The sequence below is a fragment of the Papaver somniferum genome, chromosome 6 (assembly GCF_003573695.1).
Source record: "Papaver somniferum cultivar HN1 chromosome 6, ASM357369v1, whole genome shotgun sequence".
Classification (NCBI taxonomy): Eukaryota; Viridiplantae; Streptophyta; class Magnoliopsida; order Ranunculales; family Papaveraceae; genus Papaver; species Papaver somniferum.
The window spans coordinates 88,723,208-88,750,148 of NC_039363.1; the positions used below are offsets into that span (position 1 = coordinate 88,723,208).

Below are 26,941 nucleotides of genomic sequence, written 5' to 3' on the forward strand. Positions count from 1 at the left end.
TCCAAGGATGCCGGAGGACCTTACCTTTCAGATTACGAAGGTAGTAGGAACCGCTTCCCGCAATATCGTGTATTATAAAAGGTCCTCCCCACGTAGGTGCTAACTTTCCCCATCTCTTCTCTCGTTGATACTGTGGGATTGTTCTCAACACATACTTCCCCTCTACAAAATTCCGAAGCTTTACCTTTTTGTTGTACTCCCTTGCAAGTCTTCGTTGGTAATTTTCCATCTTCTGCAATGCTGCTTCCCTTCTTTCTTCTAGGTCGTCCAATCTCTCTAACATCATGTCTGTTGTGAGATTTTTCTCCCACGCTTAGGTCTTTGTGGTTGGCATGAGTATCTCTGTAGGGATGACTGCTTCAGCTCCATAAGTGAGGAGAAACGGGGATTCCCCAGTGGCAGATCTTCGCGTTGTCCTGTATGCCCATAACACATTGTGTAACTGTTCACACCACCGCCCCTTATGTTCGTCTAATTGTTTTTTGAGGATAAGGGAGAGGGTCTTGTTGGTGGCTTCCGCTTGTACGTTGCTTTGAGGGTATGTAGGGGTGGATTTGTTCTTCCTTATTTTGAAAGCATCGAAGAGCATGTCTATGTTTTTCCCTTGTAATTGCTTACCATTATCGGATACGATTTCTGCTGGTATGCTGAACCTGCAGATGATGTTCTGGAATATGAAAGTAAACACATCCACGTCTCTGATCCTGGCTAAGGCTTTAGCTTCCACCCATTTACTGAAGTAATCTGTGGCTACTATCAAAAATCGCCTTTTCCCTGATCCTTCGATGAAAGGTCCGATGATATCTATTCCCCATTTTGCGAATGGCCACGGGCTATCTACAGAATTTAACATTGTTGCTGGCGCGTGTATCTTTTTGGCGAAACGCTGACATTCTTCGCATCGTCGGGACATTCTTGCGGCATCCTGTATCATCGTGGGACAGTAATATCCTTGCGTTTTGGCTTTGTCGGATAGTGATCTCATACCGCTATGATTCCCTGTGTCCCCATAATGGATGTCATTTAGAATTCGGTGCCCCTCTTTTCGAGATAAGAAACGTAGTAACGGTCCGAGGAAGGATTTCTTGTACAGGACCCCATCCCGAAGATCATATCTTCCTGCTTTGGAGAGTATTTTCCTAGCCTGTTTATGGTCCGGGGGTAAACTTCCCTTTTCGAGAAACGCATGGATCACCGTTCTCCAATCATCTTCGTTGCTGAAGTCTTCGTATTGATTTGCTCTTGACAGGATATCTTCTTCGTCAAAATCGTTATGGATGTCCTCTCCTACCTAGTCTTCGGTATTTTCTTCCACTGTATCTTGATTGGTAGCGAAGGAGAATTGAGGTGTAATCGAAGGCTCGTATACCCTTGTTATTTTAATAGCTTCGACGCTTTCGTCCTTCAGCATGGATGATATATATGCCAGGGCATCTGCGTGCCTGAGATCCCTTCTGCATAAGTGCCGGAACTTGATGTTCGGAATTTGTGACGCCAATGTTTGGACCAAGGCCCTGTAAGCTGAGAGGGTGTCATCGTACACGTTGTACTCGATCCCTATTTGCCGTATGACAAGCTGTGAATCACTTGTTAGTCTTACGTCGGCTACTCCCATCTCTATTATTATACGGAGGGCATGTACGACTGCCTCGTATTCGACGATGTTGTTGGTATGCTCTTTGAATTCTAACCTGAGTGCCTGTACAATCCTTTCTCCGGTTGGGGTGGTGATGACAATGCCTATTCCTGCTCCTTCCTTATTTTTGGAACCGTCGACGAAGACTTCCCATTGTCTTTGACTCGAGGGTTCGAGGATATCCATTGGATCCTTGCTTTCTTCCTCGGCTTCTGGTATTCCCTTAATCTCATCGTCGTTGTCCAGGGGAAGGTCTGCTAAGAAATCCGCCAAAACTTGGGATTTTCGAGAATGTTGAATTTCATGAATGATGTTGAATTGGTCCAGGTGGGTGTTCCACTTGGCTATTCTGCCCACTTTTCCCGCGCTTTTGAGGACTGCTTCCAGTGGTGCTTTGCATGGGACCCGGACGAAGTGAGTTAGGAAGTAGGTTCTCAGCTTTTGAGTAGCCCATACCAATGCTATGATAAGCTGTTCGATCTTTGTGTAGTTCCTTTCCGCAGAATTGAGGGTCTTACTGACGTAATAGATAGGTTGTTCTATCTTCGTATTGGTTTTGACCAACACTGCGCTGACTGCGTCTTCGGTTGCTGCTATGTATAATGCCAAAACCACATCAGGATCCGGCTTCTGCAGGATCGGAATCGAATCTAGGCGTTCTTTGATTTTTTGGAAGGCTTCTTCGCATTCTGCGGTCCATTCAAACTTGCTCCCTTTTTTGAGAATATTGAAGAAATGTCTGCATTTGTCCGAAGATCGGGCAATAAATCTGCCCAAGGCTGCTATGGACCCATTGAGCTTCTAAACTTCTTTTAAATTCTTTGGGGATGACATTTCTACTATGGCCTGAATCTTCACTGGGTCTACCTCGATGCCCCTTTTTGTTACCAAATACCCGAGGAATTTCCCTGAGGTGACACCGAAAGTACATTTCTCTGGATTTACTTTCATGCGGTGTTTCCTCATTGCTTCGAAGATGTCTCTCATATCCTTGTGGTGATCTTTGCGCAGCTTGCTTTTGACGAGAATATCGTCAACGTAGACTTCTAAGGTACTTCCGATCCATGGCCTGAAGATAGCATCGACCATTCTTTGGTATGTTTCCCCTGCGTTTCGAAGTCCGAAAGGCATTCTAGTGTAGCAATAAAGACCATGTAGTGTGTAGAACGCTGTGTGTGGCTGATCCTCTTCTGCCAGGGCCACTTGGTTGTAGCCAGAATGTCCATCCATGAATGACAGTTCTTCATATCCTTCTACTGCTTCTACCAGCTGATCTATGCTTGGCAATGGATAGCTATCCTTTGGACATGCTTTGTTGGGGTTAGTGAAATCGATGCATATCCTAACCCCCCCATTTTTCTTAGGAACGACGACCATATTGGAGATCCACGTAGGGTACTTGACCTCCTTGATGAAACCTGCGTCTAGTAGTTTTTGAAGTTCTTTTTCCACTGCCTTATGATATTCCGGCGCAACTTTTCTTATTTTCTGTCTGAAAGGTGGCGTGCCTGGTTTGATGCGCAGCTCGTGTTGGATTATTTTTGGGTCAATCCCAGGCATATCTCCTAATTTCCAGGCGAATACATCTGCGTATTCTTTAAGTAACTTGGTCAGGGAATCTTCTCTATTTTCGTCCATTATGGTCCTTACTTTGATCATCTTCGGGTTTTCCTCCGTTCCTATGTTGATTTCTTTTACGGGCTCTACTGGCGTGAAAACCGGCTTCGGATCCCCGAGGACTGGGACGTTCTTTAATTGCTACTTGGTATGTTTCTGTCCCTCGTTGGCTGCTGAAGTACTTGTCTCTGTGTTCCGGACATTATCATCTTTGGTCAAATCCCTTCCTGTAGTTTCCTTGAGGAACTGGTCTATGGCCTTCTCTTTCGCAGCTTCTTTATTTTTAAGTCTTCGGGTTTTGTGTTGCTTTTCTTGTTCGTTGTTGATGCGATCCTGAGTGGCTTGGCACTCTCTTGCGGAGACCCGATCTCCCTTGATTTCCATTAATTTCTCAGGTGTAGGGAATCTGAGATATTGGTAGTACGTTGCCGCCACTCCCTTGAGTTTATGTAACCATTTTCGTCCAATGATGGCATTGTAGGGGGACGGGGAGTCCACTACGCTGAACCGTGTTTCTACTTTCATGGGTCCGGCGTCAACCTGCAACACGATGTCTCCCAATGGCTTCGTGGGTGCTCCATTAAATCCGTAGATGGTGTAATAAGAGGTCATTAGCTGTTCTTCATGGAGCTTCATTCGTTTGAATGCATCGTGGAATAGAACGTTCACTGAGCTTCCCCCGTCTATGAGGATCTTTTTAAGGTTACATCCATCCACGGGTAGTGTGAGGACCAAGGGGTCGTTATGGTCTTCCATATCTTCGTCGATATCTTCAGCATCTAAGATAATAGGTGAGTCCATCCACTCTTCATGTTCGTCCACCTCTATCCCATCGATCTTATACAATTCGCATCGGTCCTCGAACTGCTTCCGTAACCTCTTTCCTATCTGTGTTGTAAGTGAGGGCCCTGCGGTTTCAGAACACGAGATGGTGTTGATTGTGCGGTTCCCTTCTGGAAGTTGGACTGGCTTGGTTCGTTTAGATCTATCCTCTGCGACATCCTTTCGTATGTAATGTTTGATCTCGCCCGCATCAATCAATTTCTGGATCATTATTTTGAGGTTTTTACATTTTTCGGTCTGGTGCCCGTTGAAAACAGTGGTATTCACAGTAATCTTTGGATTTCTCGGTTCTTGGGGGTTGTTTTCCCTTAGACCATGGCCATTCCAGATTTTCCCTTCCTTTGATCTCTCGCAGGATCCGAGCATAGCTAGCATTGAGCTTGGTGTAAACTTGATCTTCGAACTTCCGATCGTCTTTTCGCCTTTCGTCCCTTCGTTCTTTCCTATCTTCGTGAGGTCGTTCCACCGAGCAATTCCTTTTGGCTCCAGTGGTTTGTTCTGCGGAATTTGTACGGTGAGTTCTCTGTGGATACACCCTCGGGTTTTCACGCTGGATTTCTTCAAGACGAGCGTGTTTTTCAATAATTATTCGAAGATCCCCCTCTGTCTTAGGCACGCTTCCATGAATCTCAACAAAGAGTGGACTCATTCGGTCTAATCCCCACTTGTAGCAGTTGATACTTACCACCGGGTCCACACTTCCTATGGCTTGGCAGACCTTGTGCCATCTGTTGGTGTATTCCCTCGTGGTTTCCGTATATCCGATTGCCAGTGAAAAGAGCTTATCCATTCCAGTATTAACAGCCTTGTTGTACATGTAAGTTCTTAAGAACTTTTCTGCGAGTTGGTCGTAGGAGTGGATGGAGTTTGGCGGCAGATTATCAAACCAAGACAATGCCGATCCCTTCAGACTCGATGGGAAGTATCTACAGAGTACTGCGTCGTTCTGGCTCCATCTAGCCAGGACACGGTTATAATACCGAATGTGTGCAGCGGGATCGCTGGATCCGTCATAGTATTCGAATGTCGGGACAGGGCATTTGAGTGGAATAGGGGTGTTGGCCAGGCGATGAGTTAAGGGCGTGGAGTTAGCATCTCTCCTGACCTCTTCTAACCTTCCTCCGCCTTGTCTACTTTTTAATTGCCTGATCTCTGCCATCATTTCATCACGCAGCTCTTCCATCGCACGATGGTTCCCTACGTTCCTCTGCTCGTGATAGCTTGACTCTCCATCGTTATAATCTGGGTCGGATGCGCTACTTCCTCTGGCCGCGTTTCCATTGGCTGCTACGATGACTCTTCGGTCTCGGTTTGGTTCGGGTGCCTTTGAATTTGCTTCATCGAGTTGTTGGCTCGTCTTTGTGCTTAAGGCAATCCGGTCTTTTAAATCCTGGTTTTCTCTGGCCAACAAAGCCACAGCATCCGCGTAAACCTTTTGGCTTTTCTTCAATTCTTCAAGTTCGGCCATCAATCGGTCTGATTGGTTCGACCCTTGATTGGGAGTCCCAGCTCGTGCTATTACGGCCATCGTGCCGCCTTCTTCTATGGTTTGTACTAATGGCGGGGGAGGTTCAGCTTCGATTGTTGGCATTCTCAGATCGGGCGGAGTGCCCATCTGCGGTGTTAGAGCCACCGGCACAGTTTGATTCAGCTCGTTGGTTGATGGCATTCCGAAGGTTGGCGGATGCGCGGGTTGGTACGTTCTGGATTCATCCACCCTTTCTTTTGGTTGGTGAAATTGATTCGTAGCAAGAGTTTTCATGGCTTCCATAGTCTTCGGGACTGCCGCTGTCGTATTATATTTTGTTGCCGCTGCTCTGAGGGCCGCAGCTGCAACGGAGTTAGCATTCATAGGCGAAGTGATTTCCGCAGTGTCCTGTCTCTGACTGGTCATTTTGGTTTTGTCTCCTTTCTGCTTGCTCCGGGTGATGACCGGGGTTGTCCTCGGTGCTTCCTTCGACGTGGCTCTGGATTTTCCTGCTTCTTGCATCTTTCTGCACAAGGGAATTTCAAACAGCGAGAAACAGAAATGTCCGTGCGGATCGGGTTAGTTTGCGAAAATTCCTAATTCTAAGACAGGGAGGAACTTCTCGAGGGCCACAGAGAACTCTTAGGGAAGCTCATTTGATTAAAACATGAGTTAAAGTATATGGATTAAATTCTTATTAAAAGTGCGGATTCATTGAAAGTATTGAGGAAACGCGAGAAAATCCCTTTTAAAACTGCACGTAAATCCTTTGAAAACTTACAAAAACCCAACGGAAAGATAGGTCCGTACGAGATCTAGAAAAATGTAGATCCGTGGATCTAAGTAATAAATATTTTAACCAGTAAACGACGATACTGTCGGTAGTACCGAAGACAACGGGTGCGTTTTTGAACATGGTAAAGTAAATAAAAGATAAATACTGTTAAAGATAATGAAGCAGAGCAATCTTACGCTAATTTAATTATGAAATCACAGGATAAGATAAATCTTTTACCGGGACGAAGTCCCTGTTTCTAGCGCCAAATTGTAAACACTTAAATCACGAAGGCATCTACGTGTTCACAACCAAAGTTCGTAATCTAGACAGACTCATACTGATGATACATTTGTGCCGACTCCTTGGCTCAAAACCCTCGGGTTTATCACAACCTCATCTAATAACAACGTGCGAGGCATTTGAGCACGGGACCTGAGTAAAAATAAAGAAGACCAAACATAGAAATAGAGATTCATGGAGTTTTAGACGAACGTAAAGTGCTGAAATGTAAATGAGACTGGGGTTTACGTGGTTCAGCACAAAGGCCTACGTCCACGGGGTTTGTTGTTTCACCATGTATTTGAGAGTTACAAGGATAGTCGAATGACTTTGGAGTTTACATATGTCTATCTTATTGTAAAAGACTTACACTCACAATTATTCTCTCTCCTTCTCTCCCCTTCTTTCCTTCTCTCCCCTTCTCTCCTTGATTTTTTCGATCCCCTTCACTCTTGGTGGAGAGGGGGTATTTATAGGGTTAGAGTCTGGGACCCATCTCTGAGGACCGTTGAAACCTTATCTTCTTGTGTTTCGTGTCCGTCCCGCGGAGGTCTTCGTTCATCACTTGATCACGCAGAGCCATCCTCGTTCATTCCACGGGTTGATCGACACGTATACTGCTCAGAGTGTTTTATGCGGGTAGTTGAGGCGCCTGCTCGTGTCAGACAAGTGTCTTCTGCCCCTGTCATATCCGTGTCAGCTAACTTTCTCTTCACCGTTGATCTTAGCTCCTTTTGGGGATGGGATAAAGTAACTCTTCGAGAGTTATTTGGTGATCCACGGTACATCATGTTTTGATGTGTTGGCTTGCATGCTTTCCACGTATCTTCCTATATACACGTGTTTGATGGTGAGATATGCACACACAGACACGTTAAGAAGCATAGCCAAAAACCGAGAGAATATCAGACTCAAATTAATATCCTCATCTGCAAAAGCTGTAAATATTCCTCCTTTGCTTTTTTTGGCGATAGCATTGAGCACCTAAGCACACATGAGAAGAAGCATGTAAAGGAAATTCTATAGAGAAATGGTTAGTTTCCAAATTCAAACTACCTTTGGTTCGCAGTCACTACCAAAACCAAACGTGTATACGGGTACCTCGGCCACCAAGAGATGGTCGGACCGACTTTCATCATCTTCTCTGCCATTGGACATAAGCACGATGGCAACATCACGGTTCTCGGTAACCCTCCGGTCATTGAGTATATTTAAGGCCATTTTAAGGCCGGATTCGATATTTGTGATAGACCCAGCTACTAAAGCATTGACCTGATTTGCAATCTCTTTTCGAGAATTTTCAGTTATGTGGCGCAATGGACACAACTTGTTGGCCTTCCTGTTGAAAGTGACTACGGATAAACGATCATATCGACTAAGTTTATGGAGCAAGAATTGCATGGCAAGTTTCATCTTTGCTAACTTGTATCCACTCATGCTACCGCTGATATCTAAGATAATCACCAAGTCGACGTTTAATCTGCGATCTTTGTAGGCGCTCATCCCCTCGATCTCCACTAACACGTTCAATGGGGTTTCCTCCAATGGCATCATCCACGCGCTGAGAATTTTACAATCCGCATGCCCATATCCTAGTACAATATCTGCAGTTTCCTCATCTGAAATAAACCACGGAAATTTGTTAGTATCCAGCTGGTACAGTCTTGCGTACAACTGGCTAACTAACAAATTAATTAAGAACTTCAACAGAGAAAAAAATTAACAAAAATAGATGTTAAAACCTTCAGAATTTAACTTCAGAAGTGGCTCATCATCGTTGTGTATCTCTCTCGTGATCATTTTCGCGAAAGGAAATCTCTGGTGTTTATTAACTGATTCGAACCTGAAATGAGTTGTTTTCTTGGATGTTTAACATTCAATGAGTTGTTCGATTGTAAATGGAAATTTTCGCAACATCCGTTATATAGAAAGACCAGGTTAGAGAGAGTTGAGGAGAAGATGACCTTTCGAAATTATTTAAACGGGATGTGTTAGCATCTAGTGAGCTGTTTTATTATGCTAGTTGGCGCATAATGACCACATCCACATGGTTTACTATATCAAATTCCAACCATAACTGCTCACACATTTATACTCTTCTTCGGTCCAAGTTATATCGCCGTTGATTGTCTAACTACATGGACGTATTTCAAATTTCAAAACAATTTTTTACAAATTTGTTCCTATTTATGATAGCGACAAAATTTATTTTAAATTTATCGTTTTCATCAAAACTAAAAGATAAACAAAGAAAATAGTAAAATTTATAAAACCCATAAAAAATATTTAATTTAAAAAATTGGTTACTCCATCCATATAATTTGGACGGGGGATAATATATTAAGCCACTTGCTTGCCTTATTGAAGACAAGAGTAACGAGATATCTACTAATTAATGTATGAAATCTTGCATATAGATTTTAATTGAAAAAAATTACCTTTGTTTACGGAAGTAATTAAATCCGGTCAACATAATTCCTAAAGTGAAGAATACATCACTCCACCCTTAGCTAGTTAGGTAATCGTGTAGACATCGACGCTGCATTTTTAATAAACCAGACTTCATTGTCTGCAGGCGTTTACTTTGAAACTTCCTAATCAGATCTAATTTGGCAATTTTGTATTACATAATAATGTACATTCAAAGAAAATCTGTACTTGGAAGATTAATTATGCTTAATCAATTGGTTAATTGGAAGATAAAGTCTAATCATGTTCCCTAGTTTCTCCAATGCTCCTAAAAAAATAAACCTCGTGTCATTAAAGATGACTGAATAAGACAAAATAGATTGAAAATATTTATATGTCCATTCATAATCGATAGTTTAGTATTTTTTTTTCATCTATCGATTGTGACTAAGCGCTACTCTTCTCTGAGAAATCTAAAATTCCATTGGTTCCATAATCGTTAGAATAATAACATATCCTATCTACCGATTATAAAAGTAGAAAACCTAAATTCTATCCATTTTGCAATAAATGAATTTGGGGCAACCGTCCATAATGGTTAGACAGAAACATCATATGACTACCGATTACATGATTGCCGACACAACCTGACGATTAAAACCCAAAACCGAAAAAATTCTGTTCATTTTCTTTTTTTCAACTCTTCTTCTTCTTCTCCTTCTCCTCATCTTCTTCCCTACCGATTGTGGATAGTAAAACAATATTCACCCCATATTCAAACTTCAATTCATCGTCATCGTGCATCGCCGTTTAAATAAACATCGTCGTTTCTTCCATAAAACGATGACTGATACAAATGAACGCACGAGAGATCGAGAAGGATTAAATAACAAAGAGATTTTAACTGCTGCAAAAAAGGATGAACACGAAGAAGACGACGAACACGAAGAGCATGAATATGATGACGATGCTCATGTAGGTGGTGGTGGTGATTCTAATAATCAAACTCTCCGGAAAATGACCCGAATTAGGTAAATTTCTATCGTTTTATGGGTTTATGCTGCTTCAGTTTGACGAATCCATGAAAATTAGTTCTAGGATTTTCTATTATTTCCCAGAATCGGAAGTTTCGATCTTAATTTTATCTCTCGATTGTAGAGATTTTCTAGGGTCTTCGGTTATATCGACCAGAATCGGGAGTTAATTTTTATGAGTGACTTCTGATTATATATCGTTGCTTTCAACTGAACCCAATAATGGACACAATCGGTGGTTATGTTATATATTGTCTTACGATGTTAACATGTAGGGACACACAATTGTTACCTAGAATTGGAAAATACTATATAGTATTTGTCTTCTGAGTATGGATAATCGTAGGTCAAAAGAATTCAATTTACTACCGATTATATAAGTTTTAAAATTTTGTGATTTTAGCAAAATCCCATTTAGGGACTACGTTTGAATTGGATTCCAAGGGCTATTTCTTTACTTCCGATTATATGCAATCGGTGGATATATTATATTGTTTTATGCCGATTGTATATGTCTCATGACTTTATCAGTGATGCATAGTCCGGAGTTAAAACTAACATTTGGCTTTCGATTGTGTGTAATCGAAAGAAAAGCTTTTACTCGGGCTTCCGATTATTCATTATCGGAAGTTTATATTTTAATTCTTACTTCCGATTGTGGAGTTTGTAATGTGATTTTTAAGAACCAATTTTATTGTTTCGGAACAGGCGAGGTAAGAAAGACCAAGATACAACTGTTACAGGGCCTCGTCAAAAAGGGGGTAAGAAACTAAGCGCTAGTGCGCAGAGAGAATGCAGTCAAAAAGAAGTGGAACCAAGCGCTCAACCTTCAACTCAAGAAGAAGTACAACCAAGCACTCCAGAAATCACTCTAGAAGAAGTACAACCAAGCGCTCCAGAAATCAATCAAGAATAAGGACAACTAAGTTGTACAAAAGGAGACGGAGAAGTTACAAGGAAGCCAATCGCGAAGAAAGCATCACATCTTGTGCCCATTGAGTTGAAGAAAACGTATTTTGAAGAATAAATCCCGGGGATGCCTAGATATAGAGGAGCATTTTTATTTGGCTACAAAGACTTCTGGACCAGAGAAATCTTCGAAACCCAGGTAATAATCGTATTCTTTTCTACTAACGTATTGTCGTTTTATTCATAGTAACACTCTATTAATTTTGTAATGTGTTGTCTTTTTATTCATAACAACACTCTATTAGTATCATTTCGATGCCATTTGTCTACTCAAGACCACTGCCGCACCATCAAAAGTATTTGAAGATTGGCCTTTATCCGGTGAATGTGAGAGGTTCAAGAGAACTATAACCAACTAAGGATTAGCTAGTGTTGCCGAGAACTCAATGTTGGAACATGATCGGGTCGCGATATCGACTTTTTTGGAGAGATTTTATCCCGAGACTGACACCTTACATATGCCGTTTAGGGAGATGACCGTTACTCCAGATGATGCAAAGCAAATTCTTAGTCTCAATGACCATGGTGTAGCTGTCAAGTATGAGTACATAAAATAGTTAAGTTGGGAACAACTTTATGATTTGTGTAAAAATTGTTTGGGTTGGGATAGAGAGACAGCAGGCATTGAGTTCAACAGGTGCTTCTCTTACAAAACTAGACAGTTTAACATGAGTCAGTTGATCAAGATGTTCAACGTCGCTGCCAATAAAGAACAGCAAGAACCGTTAAGTGATTCCGAAGTGGATGCCGCGGCCACCACCTATCTCTTGGTTATATTGGGATGTGTCATATTACCTAATGCCAATGGCAACCGAGTAAACGCCAACCTTCTACAACTATTGCATCCTCTCAATGAGGTCACGAACTACTCCTGGGCACGAGAACTATTGCATTCTTTATGGCAGAGTTGAGAAAAGCATCGAGGCTTAGAACTAGCCAAATTTTCGGTAACATGAGTTTAATCCAGGTATTTTTCTCAACTATATTAATCCATTGATAGTATTTTTTTTTTCTAATTTAAGAATTATTTTCTAATACTTTGATCTATGACCACTACCCTAGTCTAAAATTGGAAGATGTGAACACAACGTGAGAGAGAGGTACACCAAGAGGAACAAAGTACAAGTTCACAAAGAACCGTTCAAGGACAAATGAGCGGCAGTTGGTTAGCTTGAGGGAGAAATTAGACTCACTTAAGGCCTCGAAGGTATGCTTTGATCCCTACAAGGAAGACCTAGCTAGTGGACATATAGCGAGTCGTTCCGAGTTGTCCCATTATTTTGGACCGTCGTGGCACCCCACAGGTTATGTGATGTACAATGACTCTAGGGTGATGCGGAAACATGGTTCTTTCTAAACAGTACCATGGCATTACATCAATGGCAAGTTCAAGTTGGACGTGGAGCATAGCGAGTCTAACCAGGACAACATCAAGGTAGTTTACTCTGGTACACCATCTGTTACTGAACATTGGAATGAGAGGCAGTACCACTTGGTGACCGCTGGGAGAGATGTCAATCGAGGTTATGAAAGTGGTCCAGGCTACATGGAGTGGTACCGATAGTATTCACATCTTCATTTAATCCGTGAACTTAAGGCAAAGAAGACCTCGGCGACTTCCATTTAAAGAAGTATCATCAAAGAAAGACCCCCAGGTTATGATAAACTGGTGCTTATGGTTATGACTTTTCCCTCTAATATTACGATTCGGTTTCATAGGTGAACTCCATTTGATGTTTTGTCAATTAAAAAAACAGATGAATAGATTCAAGTTTTTGTTCAAATGGTGCGCTGATTGCATAATGGCTGGATAGCCTGTGCCAATTGGGAAGATAATAAACCACAAGGAATTGATTGATAATGTTGATAATGAATCTTATGCAGCTGGTTCGCGGAGAAAGTGAAGAAGAACCTACCCAATAAAGAAATAGCAAAGACGAACAAAATATCTCAGGCTTCTTCAAGCTCTCATGGTGAAATGAAGGTGATTTTGGTGATAATGCGGGTCGCCCGGTTCGTGCTAAGTGTTCCAAAACTTTAGCGGATAACACTAAGAATAAAACTAGGTCTTAATATGTTGTTCGATGTTCCAGATTATGTTGTTTTAAAACTTTCTTTCGGATTATGGTGTGTTTAAATACTTGTTTTGGATTATATATATGTTCTTAAGATTATGGATTATATGTTCTTAAGTTTCTGGGTTATGTTTATTACTTGATTGTCTGAAACTGCTGAATTTTTCACCAGAATCGGAGGATACATATCAACATTACCTACCGATTCTGGAAAATTTTCAAAAATGTGGGAGATATGTGCAGAATCGGTAGTAATGTTATCAACCTTTACTATCGATTCTGATGACTTTTCAAAATAAAAGTCAGAATCGGAAGTAAAATATTAACAATTTCTACCGATTATAGCAGTTTGATTTTTATTGTTCTTCTAAACCTAAATACCCTTATAATCAGACACATTATTTTCTCATTGTCAACTGATTAACGTGGGGTTTAAAATCGGAATACAAGTTAACTCCATGTCTACCGATTAATGTAGTCTCCAAATTCAAAAAATTGTGATTTTTTCAAATTTTAGTTTTGGGGCAATTTCATAATCGGAAGACAAGTAACTCCATGTCTACCGATTAAGGTAGTTTCCAGATTTGAAAAAATTGAGATTTTTTCCAAATAATTTGGGGCAACTTCATAATCGGGAGATTGGGTAACTAAATACCCTCCGATTGTAGGTTTTTTTCAGAATAACAAAACTTTCAAACTATATATGTACACAATCACCTCCTATTATCCTAACATCTACCGATTACGTAAATATACTACCGATTGTAGTTGTATCTACCAATTGTGGAGGGTATATTTTCCATTTCGAAAAATGCCGATAATGGATGACTACATTTTAGGTTTCGGTGACCCTATTTTGTCTTATTAGTCACCCCTAATTCTTTCAGGGTCGACCCTAATGACGCCAGGGTAATAAAGTCATGGCGTTTAGGTCAATTTTTTTTTTCCGAAACTCGTGGCTTGTGTAAAGAAGGGAAATTGGGTCAATTGGCCAAATATTTTAAAACATGGTTTTAATGGACGAGTAAAAATTAGTATGGGTGAAATGGACACCAAAAAATTAGCAATAATGAACCAATATTCATCCTGTCTTAAACTTAAAAAATAGCAAGGGTGAAACTGGATGTATCCTGATGTAAATTAAAAATAAGAAAAAATATTTGAAAATTGGTAGGATGAAACTGTTTACATCCTGACTATTTTTATATTCTCTTCCACTTAAACGGTATCAAATTTTACGTATCTTTTTCATCCAGGAATTATCGTTATTGGGTTAATTGACCAATTTTGTGTGTAAAAAATCCAATTATCGGGCTTCAAGAAAAGTTATTTGGGGGCTGCAAGGGATTCAAATATCCCAAATATTAAATACCGAGGACCTAATTTATACCAAAATTCAAAAATACCTTTTTTCCGTAAATAAATTAAAATGTATTTTTTCGGTAAATAAACTAAAATCTAGTTAACAACTATTTCTATATATATAGTTGTTTCACAGACTTCTTCACAAATTCATACAGCCAACGGATCTTGCTATTTTCGACGGCTGAGATCTTAAACAAAAACATGCGGGTTTTAATAAGTGGTCCATGACCCACTTGGATAGTTTAGTTTCATTTTTCCCATTTTGTCTTCTCTCTCGTGCTCTCCTTTTCTTCCATTATTAATAGTTGCAGATCAATGATATCACTGGATTCTTTGACTGTGAAAAGCTTTAAATGGTCGAAAGTGACCGTCGTGTTTCCTAGATCAGGGAAAAATTTGTCTACTCTATTGATTTAAAACCATATCAATTCTAGGGTTTTGATTTGGGGATTAGGATTATGGGTTTCCATATCGAGAGATTTTAGTGTCTTAGATAGTTATTAAGAATTCATTAATCATAATGTTCAATTAGTTTATTACATATACAGTTATGTTTATAGGGTGTTGATTGGTTTATTACATTCACAGTTTGCTAATTTTTCTTATTTTCAATTTGTTGAACCGGTGGGTATGTGGTTAACAAATTCAACCATTTAGTGTACAGATTCTAATTTTTTTTCTTATTGTTGCATTGCATATGGTGTGTAGAGATGACTGCTGGGATAAAAATATCGGAGTGGCCACTGATGGGAAGTTACTTGTAATATACCGCGTTCTTTTTGTTAAAATATTAGGATGGGAGCCCAATCCGTTTGGAGTGGAAGACTAGAAATAGCGTAATGTGGAGTGTGAAATCTAGTTGTCATCATGTTTCGGTTGAGAAATATATGTTTTTTGCCTGAGAAATTATATTTCTCTCCGTATAAGCCTATCCATAGAATGCACGGTGCTAATAAAATTTGTTTATACTTTTAAATTGCATCGAAACGACACATACCAAGGGCATGTGTCGTGTTTAAGTCGAATCGGGGCTATTTCTGTCTTTTTACTTTCTTTGATAAGTTTCAATTGCTGAATTTCGGTCAGAATTCATCTCTTTGTTTTCACTTCTAATTTATCTTTCTGCTACATCAAATACAAGAAGAATTCTATCAAAAAACTTGGAATTCAAGCTTGTTCTATATCGTTTGCTCGTTAGATTCAAGTAGGTGGCTTCGAATTCATTTGTTGCACAAAAGGTAGGGGAAAATCCTTCTTTGAAGCTGTTTTTATTTTAAAATTCATAATTTTGATTCTCTGATTTCATGTTTAATGTAAATTGAAGCTTTTTCATACATTTATGATACTCCATATGATGAATTGGTGATGTTTTAAACGAATTCATGTTTGTTCCTTTTTATTTTAATTCTAGGGTTCATGAAACAAGTTGGGTTTTCTTCTAATTTGATGTGAAAAATGTATTTCTTCTAAAAATTAGCCATGGGTACTCTCAATTTATTGGAATTGATCTTTATTTTCTCTTGAAACTCAATTTAAAAGCAATTCAAGGTTTTCTGAAACAGATTTCTGTCATGTTTTTGGGATAAATTATCACTTTGTTCATTTGACTCTTATTTTGAGTTATTTTTTTTTAAAAAGAGTGCCTTTTCTTATTTAAAACTAGCCAAGAATCAACGGATTCCGATAGTAAAGAAGTCTGGGTGAATTTTTAAATATAGACTTCCAAAACTGTAATTTATGAAGAGTTTAGTTACTGCCCTGTTTATTCGAGACTTTTCGAATCAACTATATACCTGATTTTTTATGGTTATGATTTTTATGTCAAATTAGAGTTTCTCATATTTCTATCAGGACCAAGTTTGCTAAATTTCATTGAATAATTAATTTTGCATGAATTTTAATTGTGAACTATCAAAACTGTAAGATTCATTCAACAGTTTTTCATCCTGACGTTTTCAGAGATTTTAGACCTTGTTAATGAATTTATAATTTTATATTATATTTTTACTATGATATCTTAACTTATATTCTTTCAAATTATTCAATAACCAATAGATTTGAATGAGTAATAAATCATGTGTGAATTTTTAAACGAAGACTACTAAATCTGAAAGTTTACTGAAATGTTTTTACTGTCAGATTTAATCAGAGAGATTTATCCATGTTCCTGAATTTATTATTTTTTATATAATTTCCTTTACTCTTTAAAATGATCTAAAAACCACTCCTTTCCATTGTGTAACGAATGCTACACAAATTTTTGAACACGGGCTATCCAAACTGAAAACTTTTAAAATTGGTGTTGTTGTCCTGTTTTGTTGAGATGTTTAAACATATCTATGTACCTCATTACCTTTTTTTTATCATTTGTATGTCAAATTGGGATTTCTTATATTTCAAATGATACCAAATTCTATGAATTTAGTTGTGTAATGAATTTTGCACAAATTATTGAATGTAGCTGCCGAAACTGTAATTTTTGTAGAACATGAACTTTGTTCAGTTTGTTGAACTACTTTTGACACAAATAAAACACTTACAATATTTTCATATCATTTTTATCCTGAGTCTTATATTTTTTTTCTTTAAAGTTAGCCAAGAAACATTCATTTTCGTTTTGTAACTAATTCTGCATAATTCTTCGAAAACAGGCTTTTAATATGAAATTTCATAAACATTGTGCAGTTGTGTTATAACTAATTATCTTGTTATCTAAGTTATTTTGTTTTCTTCTTTTTGTTAATTATTTTTTTATGAAAGGAGGTATTCTTTGATTTCTAAAGAAGTAAGATTCGTTGCATTTTGATTTGAAACGAAGCCCATGGTAATTTCTTAGAGTAAGTGGTTTAAAACAAAATTTCCGTGCAAACTCTTTGATTTGAATGAATTTATTGATTCAAAGATTAATCTCATATCTAATATTTAATACTTAAATATTTGTTTTATATGGAAAAAGCCAAGGTAAGTTGCTTTCGAAGTTTGTGACTCAATATTTTGTTGATGGTTGTTCGATACTTGTATTTAACGATGTTCGCGAACTATTTATATATTGCGTTGAGCATCCTTTTGGTTACGAACCCTACTGATGAGTTTGTTGGGCCCAAAAGGGGCAATCCATATTAATGGTGACCTGCGGAAGATCGTCCAGGACGAAAGGATGGTTTTCTGATAAACCTCCACAAATGGTTATTCGGACCCTTACAGTAGATTATTGCAAACTCACTTATTTTAGATGATTTCGACTGTATATTGGATTTGTAAGCCTTTGATATTGTAAGGCCCAAAAGGGGCAATCCATATTCAAGCTTGTTGCACAAAAGGTAGGGGAAAATTCTTCTTTGAAGCTGTTTTTATTATAAATTTCATAATTTTGATTCTTTGATTTCATGTTTAATGTAATTTGAAACTTTTTCATACCTTTATGATACTCCATTTGATGAATTGGTGATGTTTTAAACGAACTCATGTTTGTTACTTTTGATTTTGATTCTAGGGTTCATGAAAAAAGTTGGGTGATAGGTGCCAAATATTGCATTATTTTGTTACCATTTTATTGGCACTTATCCCTTTTTGCGTACCATAATTTCTCCTTTTGTAATGAATTCTGTATTTTACTCTCCTCAAGGATAAATATTTTATTTTACTTAATTTTTCATTTTTAGGTGATAAATAAAGTCTAGATGAGTTGCGGAGCGAAAATACCAAAGACACAGGAAAAAGCCGAAGGAAACTCTAGCGGAAAAGAAGTGAAGAATGTGGTATGGAAGACTCAAGGATAAAAATGGGTTTAACAAGGAAGAATTTGTTCTTAAAGAAGAAGTGGGCTCAAGATTACCTAAGCTCAAACCCATTTCCTAAACCCAAACCCATTTCCTAAACCCAAACCCATTTCCTAAACCCAAAATCCAAACCCAAACCCGCTTCTCTCCTTAGCCGTCAGATTGGATCCATTCCATCATCTAACGGTCTCTTAATCAGAGTACATCAAGATTTGAAGTTCATGTATAACACTTTAGCACCTAACTCCATCTAGGACGGTCAGTTTCGATGTACTCCATCATCCAACGATCACTCCACTCCTAGTTCCATCGTGCCGTCTGAGCGTTCCTTCATCTCTTCATCCTACGTCTTTCACGGTCTAACATCAACTCTCGAAAAGTCCGCTCAACACCCAAACGCCAAACACCTACACCATCACCCAAACACTCCCTTCTCCCATTTCCATCGATCTCTTCTCCCCTCTCTTCTTCCCAAAACCAACAGCGCCTCTTCCCCGACCATGGCAGCCTGCAAATCCATCTCCATCTTCACCTCAGCCCATACCCCGACCAAGACAGCACCACCATCACCCTCCTGCCCCAGCTTCTCCCTCTCTCGTTTGTAGCGTCAAACTAGAGCTACAAACTCGAAAGTGAGCAGCTAGGTCTAGGGTTCCTACACAGTGAGCTAGAGACACCAATAAGCAACAATAGGAGCATAAGAAGAGCAGAAGAACAAGAAGAAAGTATGGGTCAAGAGCAGAATCGAAAATTGGTGAGTAATTTGTGTTTTATTTTTCAAAACCCTAATTTCTAGAATTTGGGGATTTGCTTTAGGGTTTGTGTAACCTATAAATTAGAACACTGTATTTGTGTAATAGCTAGTCTTGGATGACCCAAGCTCAAAAATTCAGTAAAGATTACAACTTCACTTTCAATTTGATATTCATGTCGTGTTACTGTTTAGCTTTGCATGTTAGGTCTTTAATTTATTTTTCCATCTTCTATGTTTAGCTGTTCTCTTAGTTGATAACCCAAGCTAGATAGATACTTGGGTTCATGTTTTTTTTTGTTTACTGTTTGATGTTTGAAGTTCACTTTCATGGTTAATGTTCCATTTTGAAAATTGATGTTTTAGTTTGAAGTTTACTATCACTGTTAGTTTAATGTCACTGTTAGTTCTAGGTTTAAATTTCAAACTCAATTTTAATTTCAACTTCATATCCTGATTAGTTTTAGTCTAGGTCTTGTTTTGATAGTTGCTTCCATGTTTAATGTTTTTTTTTTTACTGATCATTTATGTTTTAGTTTCATGTCCTGTTTAATGTTAGTCTTAGTTCATGTCTTGTTTAGAATTTAGTTTATGCATTGATAATTTCAATTCCTTGTTTGATGTTTACAATTTTAATTTTACTTCACTGTTGATGTTTTAGTTCCAAGTCCCTGATTCAATTCAGCTTTAGTAGATTGTTAATGCTTCTAGGATTGAGACTTGGATTATCCAAGCTCAAGAGTTCAGTGTCATACAAGCTCTTGTCACTGTTCTGTTCCTCAAGTTCTTGTCCTAGTTCTCTATATGCTTCCAGTTCACATGTCTAGGATGATGAGCTAAATTTCATTACTAAGGCTTTGATGAAGCCTTAAATCCCTGTAGCTAATGCTTGCTTAGTTATACATGTCTTTTGTAAGTTTTCATGATTAGGAAGATTAGAAACACTTAGGCTCTAAGCCACATTTAGTTGCACTTTAAGTAGTCAACTAATGTAGGACTAGGGAACTCTAGATGTCCCTTTAGTCATTCCATATATTTGAACCCTGGGACAAATGAAGGCTGGAACCTTCATCACTGCCCAATACCAAAGGGACAAAAGAAGTTATCAACTAGCATGCTTGAGCTAAGGGTTGGGTGGATTCAAGGTCTTAGTGATCCCCAAGCCCTTGCATATTGCTTCCCTGTTTTGTTTTAATAGTATTTCTTGTTTTCATCTTCTTTGCTTATTGTTTTCCATAATCTCTACTGCCCATTTCTTCTCATTTTCCCTTGCTGTTTTACTTGCTGTGTTGCCCATTTCTTCTCTTGTTCCATTGCTGTTTCTACAGCCCATTAACTGTCCACAAATTCTCCCACAACCCATAAAGCCCACTGTTCACTCACAGCCCACTGTTCACTGTACTCCCACAGCCCATTAGCTCACTGCCCCTTAGAAGCCCAGCCCACTATTGACTTAGAAGCCCAGCTAGCAAAGCCTAGGAGTCCATTTAGCAAACTAGACCATAAGTTAGCAAATATCCCTCCAAGTCCCTGAGGACATTACCATTTCTTGCATACTAGCTACAATAAGCCTGTATACTTGCAGGTTGAGTTTGTAGGATCTTTTAAATCCATATCATTGGGTTTTCTTCTAATTTAAAAATTATCCATGGGTACTCTAAATTTATTGGAATTGATCTTTACTTCCTCTTGAAACTCAATTTAAAAGCAATTCAGGGTTTTCTGAAACAAATTTCTATCCTGTTTTTGGGATAAATTTTCACTCCGTTCATTTGACTCTTATTTTAATTATATTTTATTTTGTAAAAGAGTGCCTTTTCTTATTTAAAAATATCCAAGAATCAATGGATTCCGACAAGTAATGAAGTTTGGGTGAATTTTTAAGTATAGACTTCCAAAACTGTAATTTCTGAAGAGTTTGGTTGCTGCCCTGTTTATTCGAGACTTTTCGAATCAATTATATACCTGATGTCTTCTGGTTATGATTCTTATGTCAAATTATAATCTCTCATATTTATAACAAGACCAATTTTGCTAAATTTCATTGAATAATTAATTTTCATGAATTATTGATTGTGAACTATCAAAACTGTAAGATTCTTTAAACAATATTTCTGGTTGACGTTTTCAGAGATTTTAGACATTGTTAATGAATTTATCATTTTATTTTATATTTTTATTATGATATATTAACTTATCTTCTTTCAAATTATTCAATAATCAATAGATTTGAATGAGTAATAAATCATGTGTGAATTTTTAAGTGAAGACTACTAAATCTGAAAGTTTTCTGAAATGTGTTTACTGTCATATCTTATCTGAGATATTTAGCCATGTTCCTTAATTTATTATTTTTCTATCATATTTTTAATATGATATAATTTCCTTTCCTATTTAAAATGATCTAAAAACCACTCATTTCCATTGTGTAATTAATGTTAAATTGTTTTTTAAACACAAGCTATCTAAACTGAAAACTTTTAAAATTGGTGTTGCTGTCCTGTTTTGTTGAGATGTTTAAACCTAACTATGTACCTCATTACCTTTGTTTATAATTTTTATGTCAAAGTAGGATTTCTTAGACTTCAAATTTTACCAAATTATATGAATTTAGTTGTGTAATAAATTTTTCATAAATTATTGTATGTAGACTGCCGAAATTGCAATTTTTGTAGAAGATGAATTCTGTTCAGTTTGTTGAACTACTTTTGACACAGCTAAAAAAGTTATATTATTATCATATCATTTTTATCCGAAGTCTCATGTTATTTTCTTTAAAATTAGCCAAGAAACATTCATTTTCGTTTTGTAACGAATTCTGCATAATTCTTTGAAAACAGGTTCTCAATATGAAATTTCAAAAACATTTTGCAATCGTCTTATAACTAAATATCTTGTTTTCTAAGATATTTGACTTTCTACTTTTAGTTAATTATTTTTTTATGATATTTAGTTATAAGACGACTTTCCATGATAATTTCTTAGAGTAAGTGGTTTAAAACAAACTTTTCGTGCTAACTCTTTGGTTTGAATGAAGTTATTGATTCAGAGATTATGCCCATCTCTAATATTTAATACTTAAATGTTTGTTTTATATGGAAAAATCCAAGGTAAGTTTATTTCAAAGTTTGTGAATCAATATTTGGTTGATGGTTGTTCGATACTTGTATTTAACGATGTTTGCGAACTATTTATGAATTGCATTGAGCATCATTTTGGTTACGCACCCTACTGATGAGTTTGTTGGGCCCACAATGGGAAATCTATATTAATGGTGACCTGCGGAAGATCGTCCGGGATGATAGGGTGGTTTTCTGATAAACTTCGACAGATGGTTATTCGGACCCTTACAGTAGATTATTGCAAACTCACTTGTTTTAGATGATTTCGACTGTGTATTGGATTTGTAAGGCCTTTGATAGTTTGATTTGGATGTGCTCAAAAACTTAACGCATTTTTTATGCTTGAATCGATTCGGTATCTTATAGTTTTCTGTATTTGGGCATTCTTTATACTCGTGTTATCATATCGTTCACTCTCTACTGGGATGTGGCTCACCCTTTTGTCTTTTTTTTTTCCACAGAGATTGAGGTCAGCTTGAGGTAGTAAGCTTTCTTAAGCTTTGGGGTCAAAGTGAGTACATCACTTTGCGATCATGTATATCTGGGTAGGTTTATGGAAAAATAATTCTATATTTTCTTACTGTTGCAGTTTCTTATTGTCTTGGTTTGTAAAAAAATGTTACCTTCCTTGCTTAATGTTGTTGTTTGTAAAAAGAGTATTATAATTAATAAGTGTGGGTCATGTTAAATGGTTTCATGTCTCATATCTTGTATTCCACATTTTTTGGTTAATTGATTTATGTAAATGAAACTTCTTTTGTTATGTTTAATAACAAAATGAATTTTACTCTTGTTTACAAAATGGTTTTCAATCCGTGTATCTCAAATGGCAGCTCGGACAATTTGGAACTTGTCATTGATTGAAATCCACGTCCGACTGGAAGGGAAATATTTTTCTGGGACATCACAGTTGGTATCAGAGCATACTTTTCGATTTCCTTTAGGTTTTTCTTTCTTTTTACACAAGTGTTTTCCGCAGTTTTACTCTGTTTTGTTTGGAAATTTGAGTATTTAAACATTGATTTCATTAAGGGTTTTTAAAATATTTAAAGTATCTATTTATTTTCTGAAACTTTAAAAAAACAACCGGATACCATAATATGTATATTATTGGGTTGTTAGTAATGAGTAGTTACTAACAAGGTTAACCTTTTTCAAGTTTGTTTTGTTGATTCTGATTAGTGCGAATTCAGTGCATTCTGTTTCACCTAAGAAGAAGAAGGGTCTCAATAAGGATACTGGGATTCTAGAATCGTAAAGTCTAGCACATTTATGGAAGTGATCTGGCAACATCACAACTTCGAAGAGACAACTTGGGAGGTTGAATCCGAGATTCGGAAGAAATATCTTGAGTTATTAGGAGGTATGATTCGTGAGTCTCTTTCTTTGTTTTGAATTTCATGACAAAATTCTTTTTAACTTGATAATAATGTAATATCCACGTTCTTTTTCATAAAATATTAGGGTGCGAGCCCAAGCCTTGGATTGGAAGACTAAAAGTAACAAATGTGGAGTGTGAAATCTAGTTGTCATCGTATTTCGGTTGAGAAACACTTGGCTTATGCCTGAGAAATTAAATTTCAGTCCATGTGAGCTTGCCCGCATCGTGCACATTGGTAATAAAAAAATTTATACCTCTAAATTGCATCAAAAAGACACATACCAGGGGCATGTGTCGCGTTTAAGTCGAATCAGGGCTATTTCAGCCTTTTTACTTTCTTTGGTAAGCTTCAATTGCTGAATTTCGGTCAGAATTCATCTATTTGTTTTCACTTCTAATTTAACTTTTTGCTACATAAAATACAAGAAAAATTCTATCACAAAACTTGGAATTTCAAGCTTGTTCTATATTGTTTGCTCGTTAGACTCAAGTAGGTGGCTTTGGATTCATTTGTTGCAAAAAAGGTAAGAAAAAAATCCTTCTTTGAAGCTGTTTTTATTTTGAAATTCATGATTTTGATTCTCTGATTTCATGTTTAATTTAATATTAATCTTTTTCATACCTTTATGATACTTACTCCATATGATGAATTGGTGATGTTTTAAACAAATTCATGTTTGTTCCTTTTGATTTTAATTCTAGGGTTTATGAAACAAGTTGGATTTTCTTCTAATTTGATGTGAAAACTATATTTCTTCTTAAATTATCCATGGGTACTCTAAATATATTATAATTGATCTTTACTTTCTCTTGAAACTCAATTTAAAAGGAATTCAGGGTTTTCTGAAACAGATATCTGTCCTGTTTTTGGGATAAATTATCACTATGTTCACTTAACTCTTATTTTAAGTTATATTTTTTTTTGTAAAAGAGTGTCTTTTCTTATTTAAATTATCTAAGAATCAACCGATTCCGATAAGTAGAAGTCTGGGTGAATTTTTGAGTATAGACCTCCAAAACTATAATTTCTGAAGAGTTTGGGTACTGCCCTGTTTAATCGAGACTTTTCCAATCAACTATATACCCGATTTCTTCTGGTTATGATTTTTATGTAAAATTTTAGTCTCTCATCTTTCTAACAAGACCAAGTTTTCTAAATTCCATTGAATAATTATTTTTTCTTGAATTTGTGATTGTGAACTATCAAAACTGTCATATTCTTTAAACAGTTCTTCTTCCTGACGTTTTAAGAGATTTCCGACCTTGTTAATGAATTTATCATTTTAGTTTATATTTTTATTATGATACCTTAACTTATCTTCTTTCAAACTATTCAATAACCAATAGATTTGAATGAGTAATAAATCATGTGTGAATTTTTAACTGAAGACTACTAAATCTGAAAGTTTTCTGAAATGTTTTTATTGTCAGATTTTATCGGAGAGATTTATCCATGTTCCTTAATTTATTATTTTCTATCATATTTTCATATGATAGATTTTTCTTTCCTATTTAAATAATATAAAAACCACTCATTTCCATTGTGTAATGAATGCTACACAAAGTTTTGAACACATGATATTCAAACTGAAAACTTTTAAAATTGGTGTTTCTGTCCTGTTTTGTTTAGATGTTTAAACATATCTATGATACTCATTACTTTTTTTTTATCATTTTTATGTCAAAGCGATTTCTTAGATTTCAAATGATACTAAATTCTATGAATTTAGTTGTGTAATGAGTTTTGCACAAATTATTATATGTAGACTGCTGAAACTGCAATTTTTGTAGAACATGAATTGTGTTCAGTTTGTTGAGCTATTTTTGACACAGCTAAAACACTTATAATATTTTCATATTATTTTTATCTGAATACTTATGTTTAGTTCTTTAAAATAATCAAAGAAATATTCATTTTCGTTTTGTAACGAATTCTGCATAATTCTTTGAAAACAGGCTCTCAATCTGAAATTTCAGAAACATTGTGTAATTGTCTTATAAATAAATATCTTGTTACGAACCCTAATGATGAGTTTGTCGGTCCCACAAGTGGCAATTCATATTATCGGTGTCCTGCGGAAGATCGTCCGGGACGATAGGGTGATTTTCTGATAAACCTCAACAGATGGTTATTCAGACCCTCACAGTAGATTATTGCGAACTCACTGGTTTTAGATGATTTCGATTGTGTATTGTTTTATTTTGATGTGCTCAACAACTTAACGCATTGTTTATGCTTGAATCAATTTGGTATCTTATCGTTTTCTGTATCTAGGCATTCTTTATACTCGTGTTATTGTATCGTTCACTCTCTACTGGACTGTGGCTCACCCTTTTGTTTTGTTTTCCACAGAGGTTGAGGTTAGCTTGAGGTAGTAAGTTTTCTTAAGCTTGATGCATTAAGCTTTGGTGTCAATGTGAGTACATCACTTTTGTTCATGTATATTCATGTATATCTGGGTAGGTTTATGGATAAAGAATTCTATATTTTCTTACTGTTGCAGTTTCTTATTTTCTTGGTTTGTAAAAAATCTACATTCCTTTATTAGTTTTGTTTTTTTTGTAAAAAGAGTATTATAATTAATAAGTGCGGGTTATGTTAAATGGTTTCATGTCTCATATCTTGTATTCCACATTTTTTTGGTTAATTGGTTTATATAAATGAAACTTCTTTTGTTATGTTTAATAATAGCATGAATTTTACTCTTGTTTACAAACTAGTTTTTAGTCCGTGTATCTCAAATGGAAGCTCGGAGAATTTGGAACTTGTCAGTTGACCGAACTCCACAGCCGACTGGAAGGGAAAAAAATTTTCCGGGTCGTCACAGTTGGTATCAGAGCATACGTTTCGATTTCCTTTAGGGTTTTCTTTGTTTTACACAAGTGTTTTCCGCCATTTTACTCTGTTTTGTTTGGAAATTTGGGTATTGAAACATTGATTTCATTACATGGTTTTGAAAAAGTTTAAAGTATCTATTTATCTTACGAAATTTTAGAAAAATAACCAGATACCATAATATGTATATCATTGGAGTGTCAGTAATGAGTAGTTACTAACAAGGTTAACCTTTTTCAAGTTTGTTTTGTTGGTTCCTATTAGTGCGAATTCAGCGCTTTGTGCTTCATCTAAGAAGAAAAAGGGTCTCAATAAGGGAATTGGTATTTTATAACTGAAAAGTCTAACAGATTTATGGAAGTGATCTGGAAACATCGCAACTTCTAAAAGAAAACTTGGGAGCTTGAATCCGAGATTCGGGAGAAATATCTTGAGTTACTAGGAGGTAAGATTCGTGAGTTGATGGTATTTTTACAATGATGTTGTAGTAGTAGGTTCGTTAAGACTTGTGAAAGCAGATTTTTTAGACTTAAATTTTTATAAATGAAAATAACAAACTCAAAACAAAAAGTGTTGTGAAAATTATGGAGAGACTGGGG

The 26,941-nt window shown here is 36.8% G+C and overlaps 1 protein-coding gene across 1 annotated transcript; it reads right to left on the minus strand.

Annotated features, from left to right (window-relative positions):
• Positions 1-7,262: 7,262 nt before the first annotated feature.
• Positions 7,263-8,575, minus strand: LOC113285836 (E3 ubiquitin-protein ligase WAVH1-like). The gene is made up of 3 exons (XM_026534583.1): positions 8,364-8,575; positions 7,678-8,240; positions 7,263-7,605 (listed from the first exon to the last, which is right to left on the minus strand). The coding sequence occupies exons 1-3, from the start codon at positions 8,419-8,421 to the stop codon at positions 7,387-7,389; spliced, it is 840 nt and encodes a 279-aa protein (XP_026390368.1). The 5' UTR covers positions 8,422-8,575; the 3' UTR covers positions 7,263-7,386.
• Between the last annotated feature and the right edge of the window lie 18,366 nt (positions 8,576-26,941).

Bases quoted from the DNA above. Each gene is read 5' to 3' on its own strand.
- LOC113285836 (XM_026534583.1), bottom strand. From the start codon at position 8,421: ATGATCACGAGAGAGATACACAACGATGATGAGCCACTTCTGAAGTTA. The intron at 8,241-8,363 runs GTTTTAACATCT...GGTTTATTTCAG, and splicing joins TCTGAAGTTAAATTCTGAAG to ATGAGGAAACTGCAGATATT. The intron at 7,606-7,677 runs GTAGTTTGAATT...ATGTGTGCTTAG, and splicing joins GTAGTGACTGCGAACCAAAG to GTGCTCAATGCTATCGCCAA.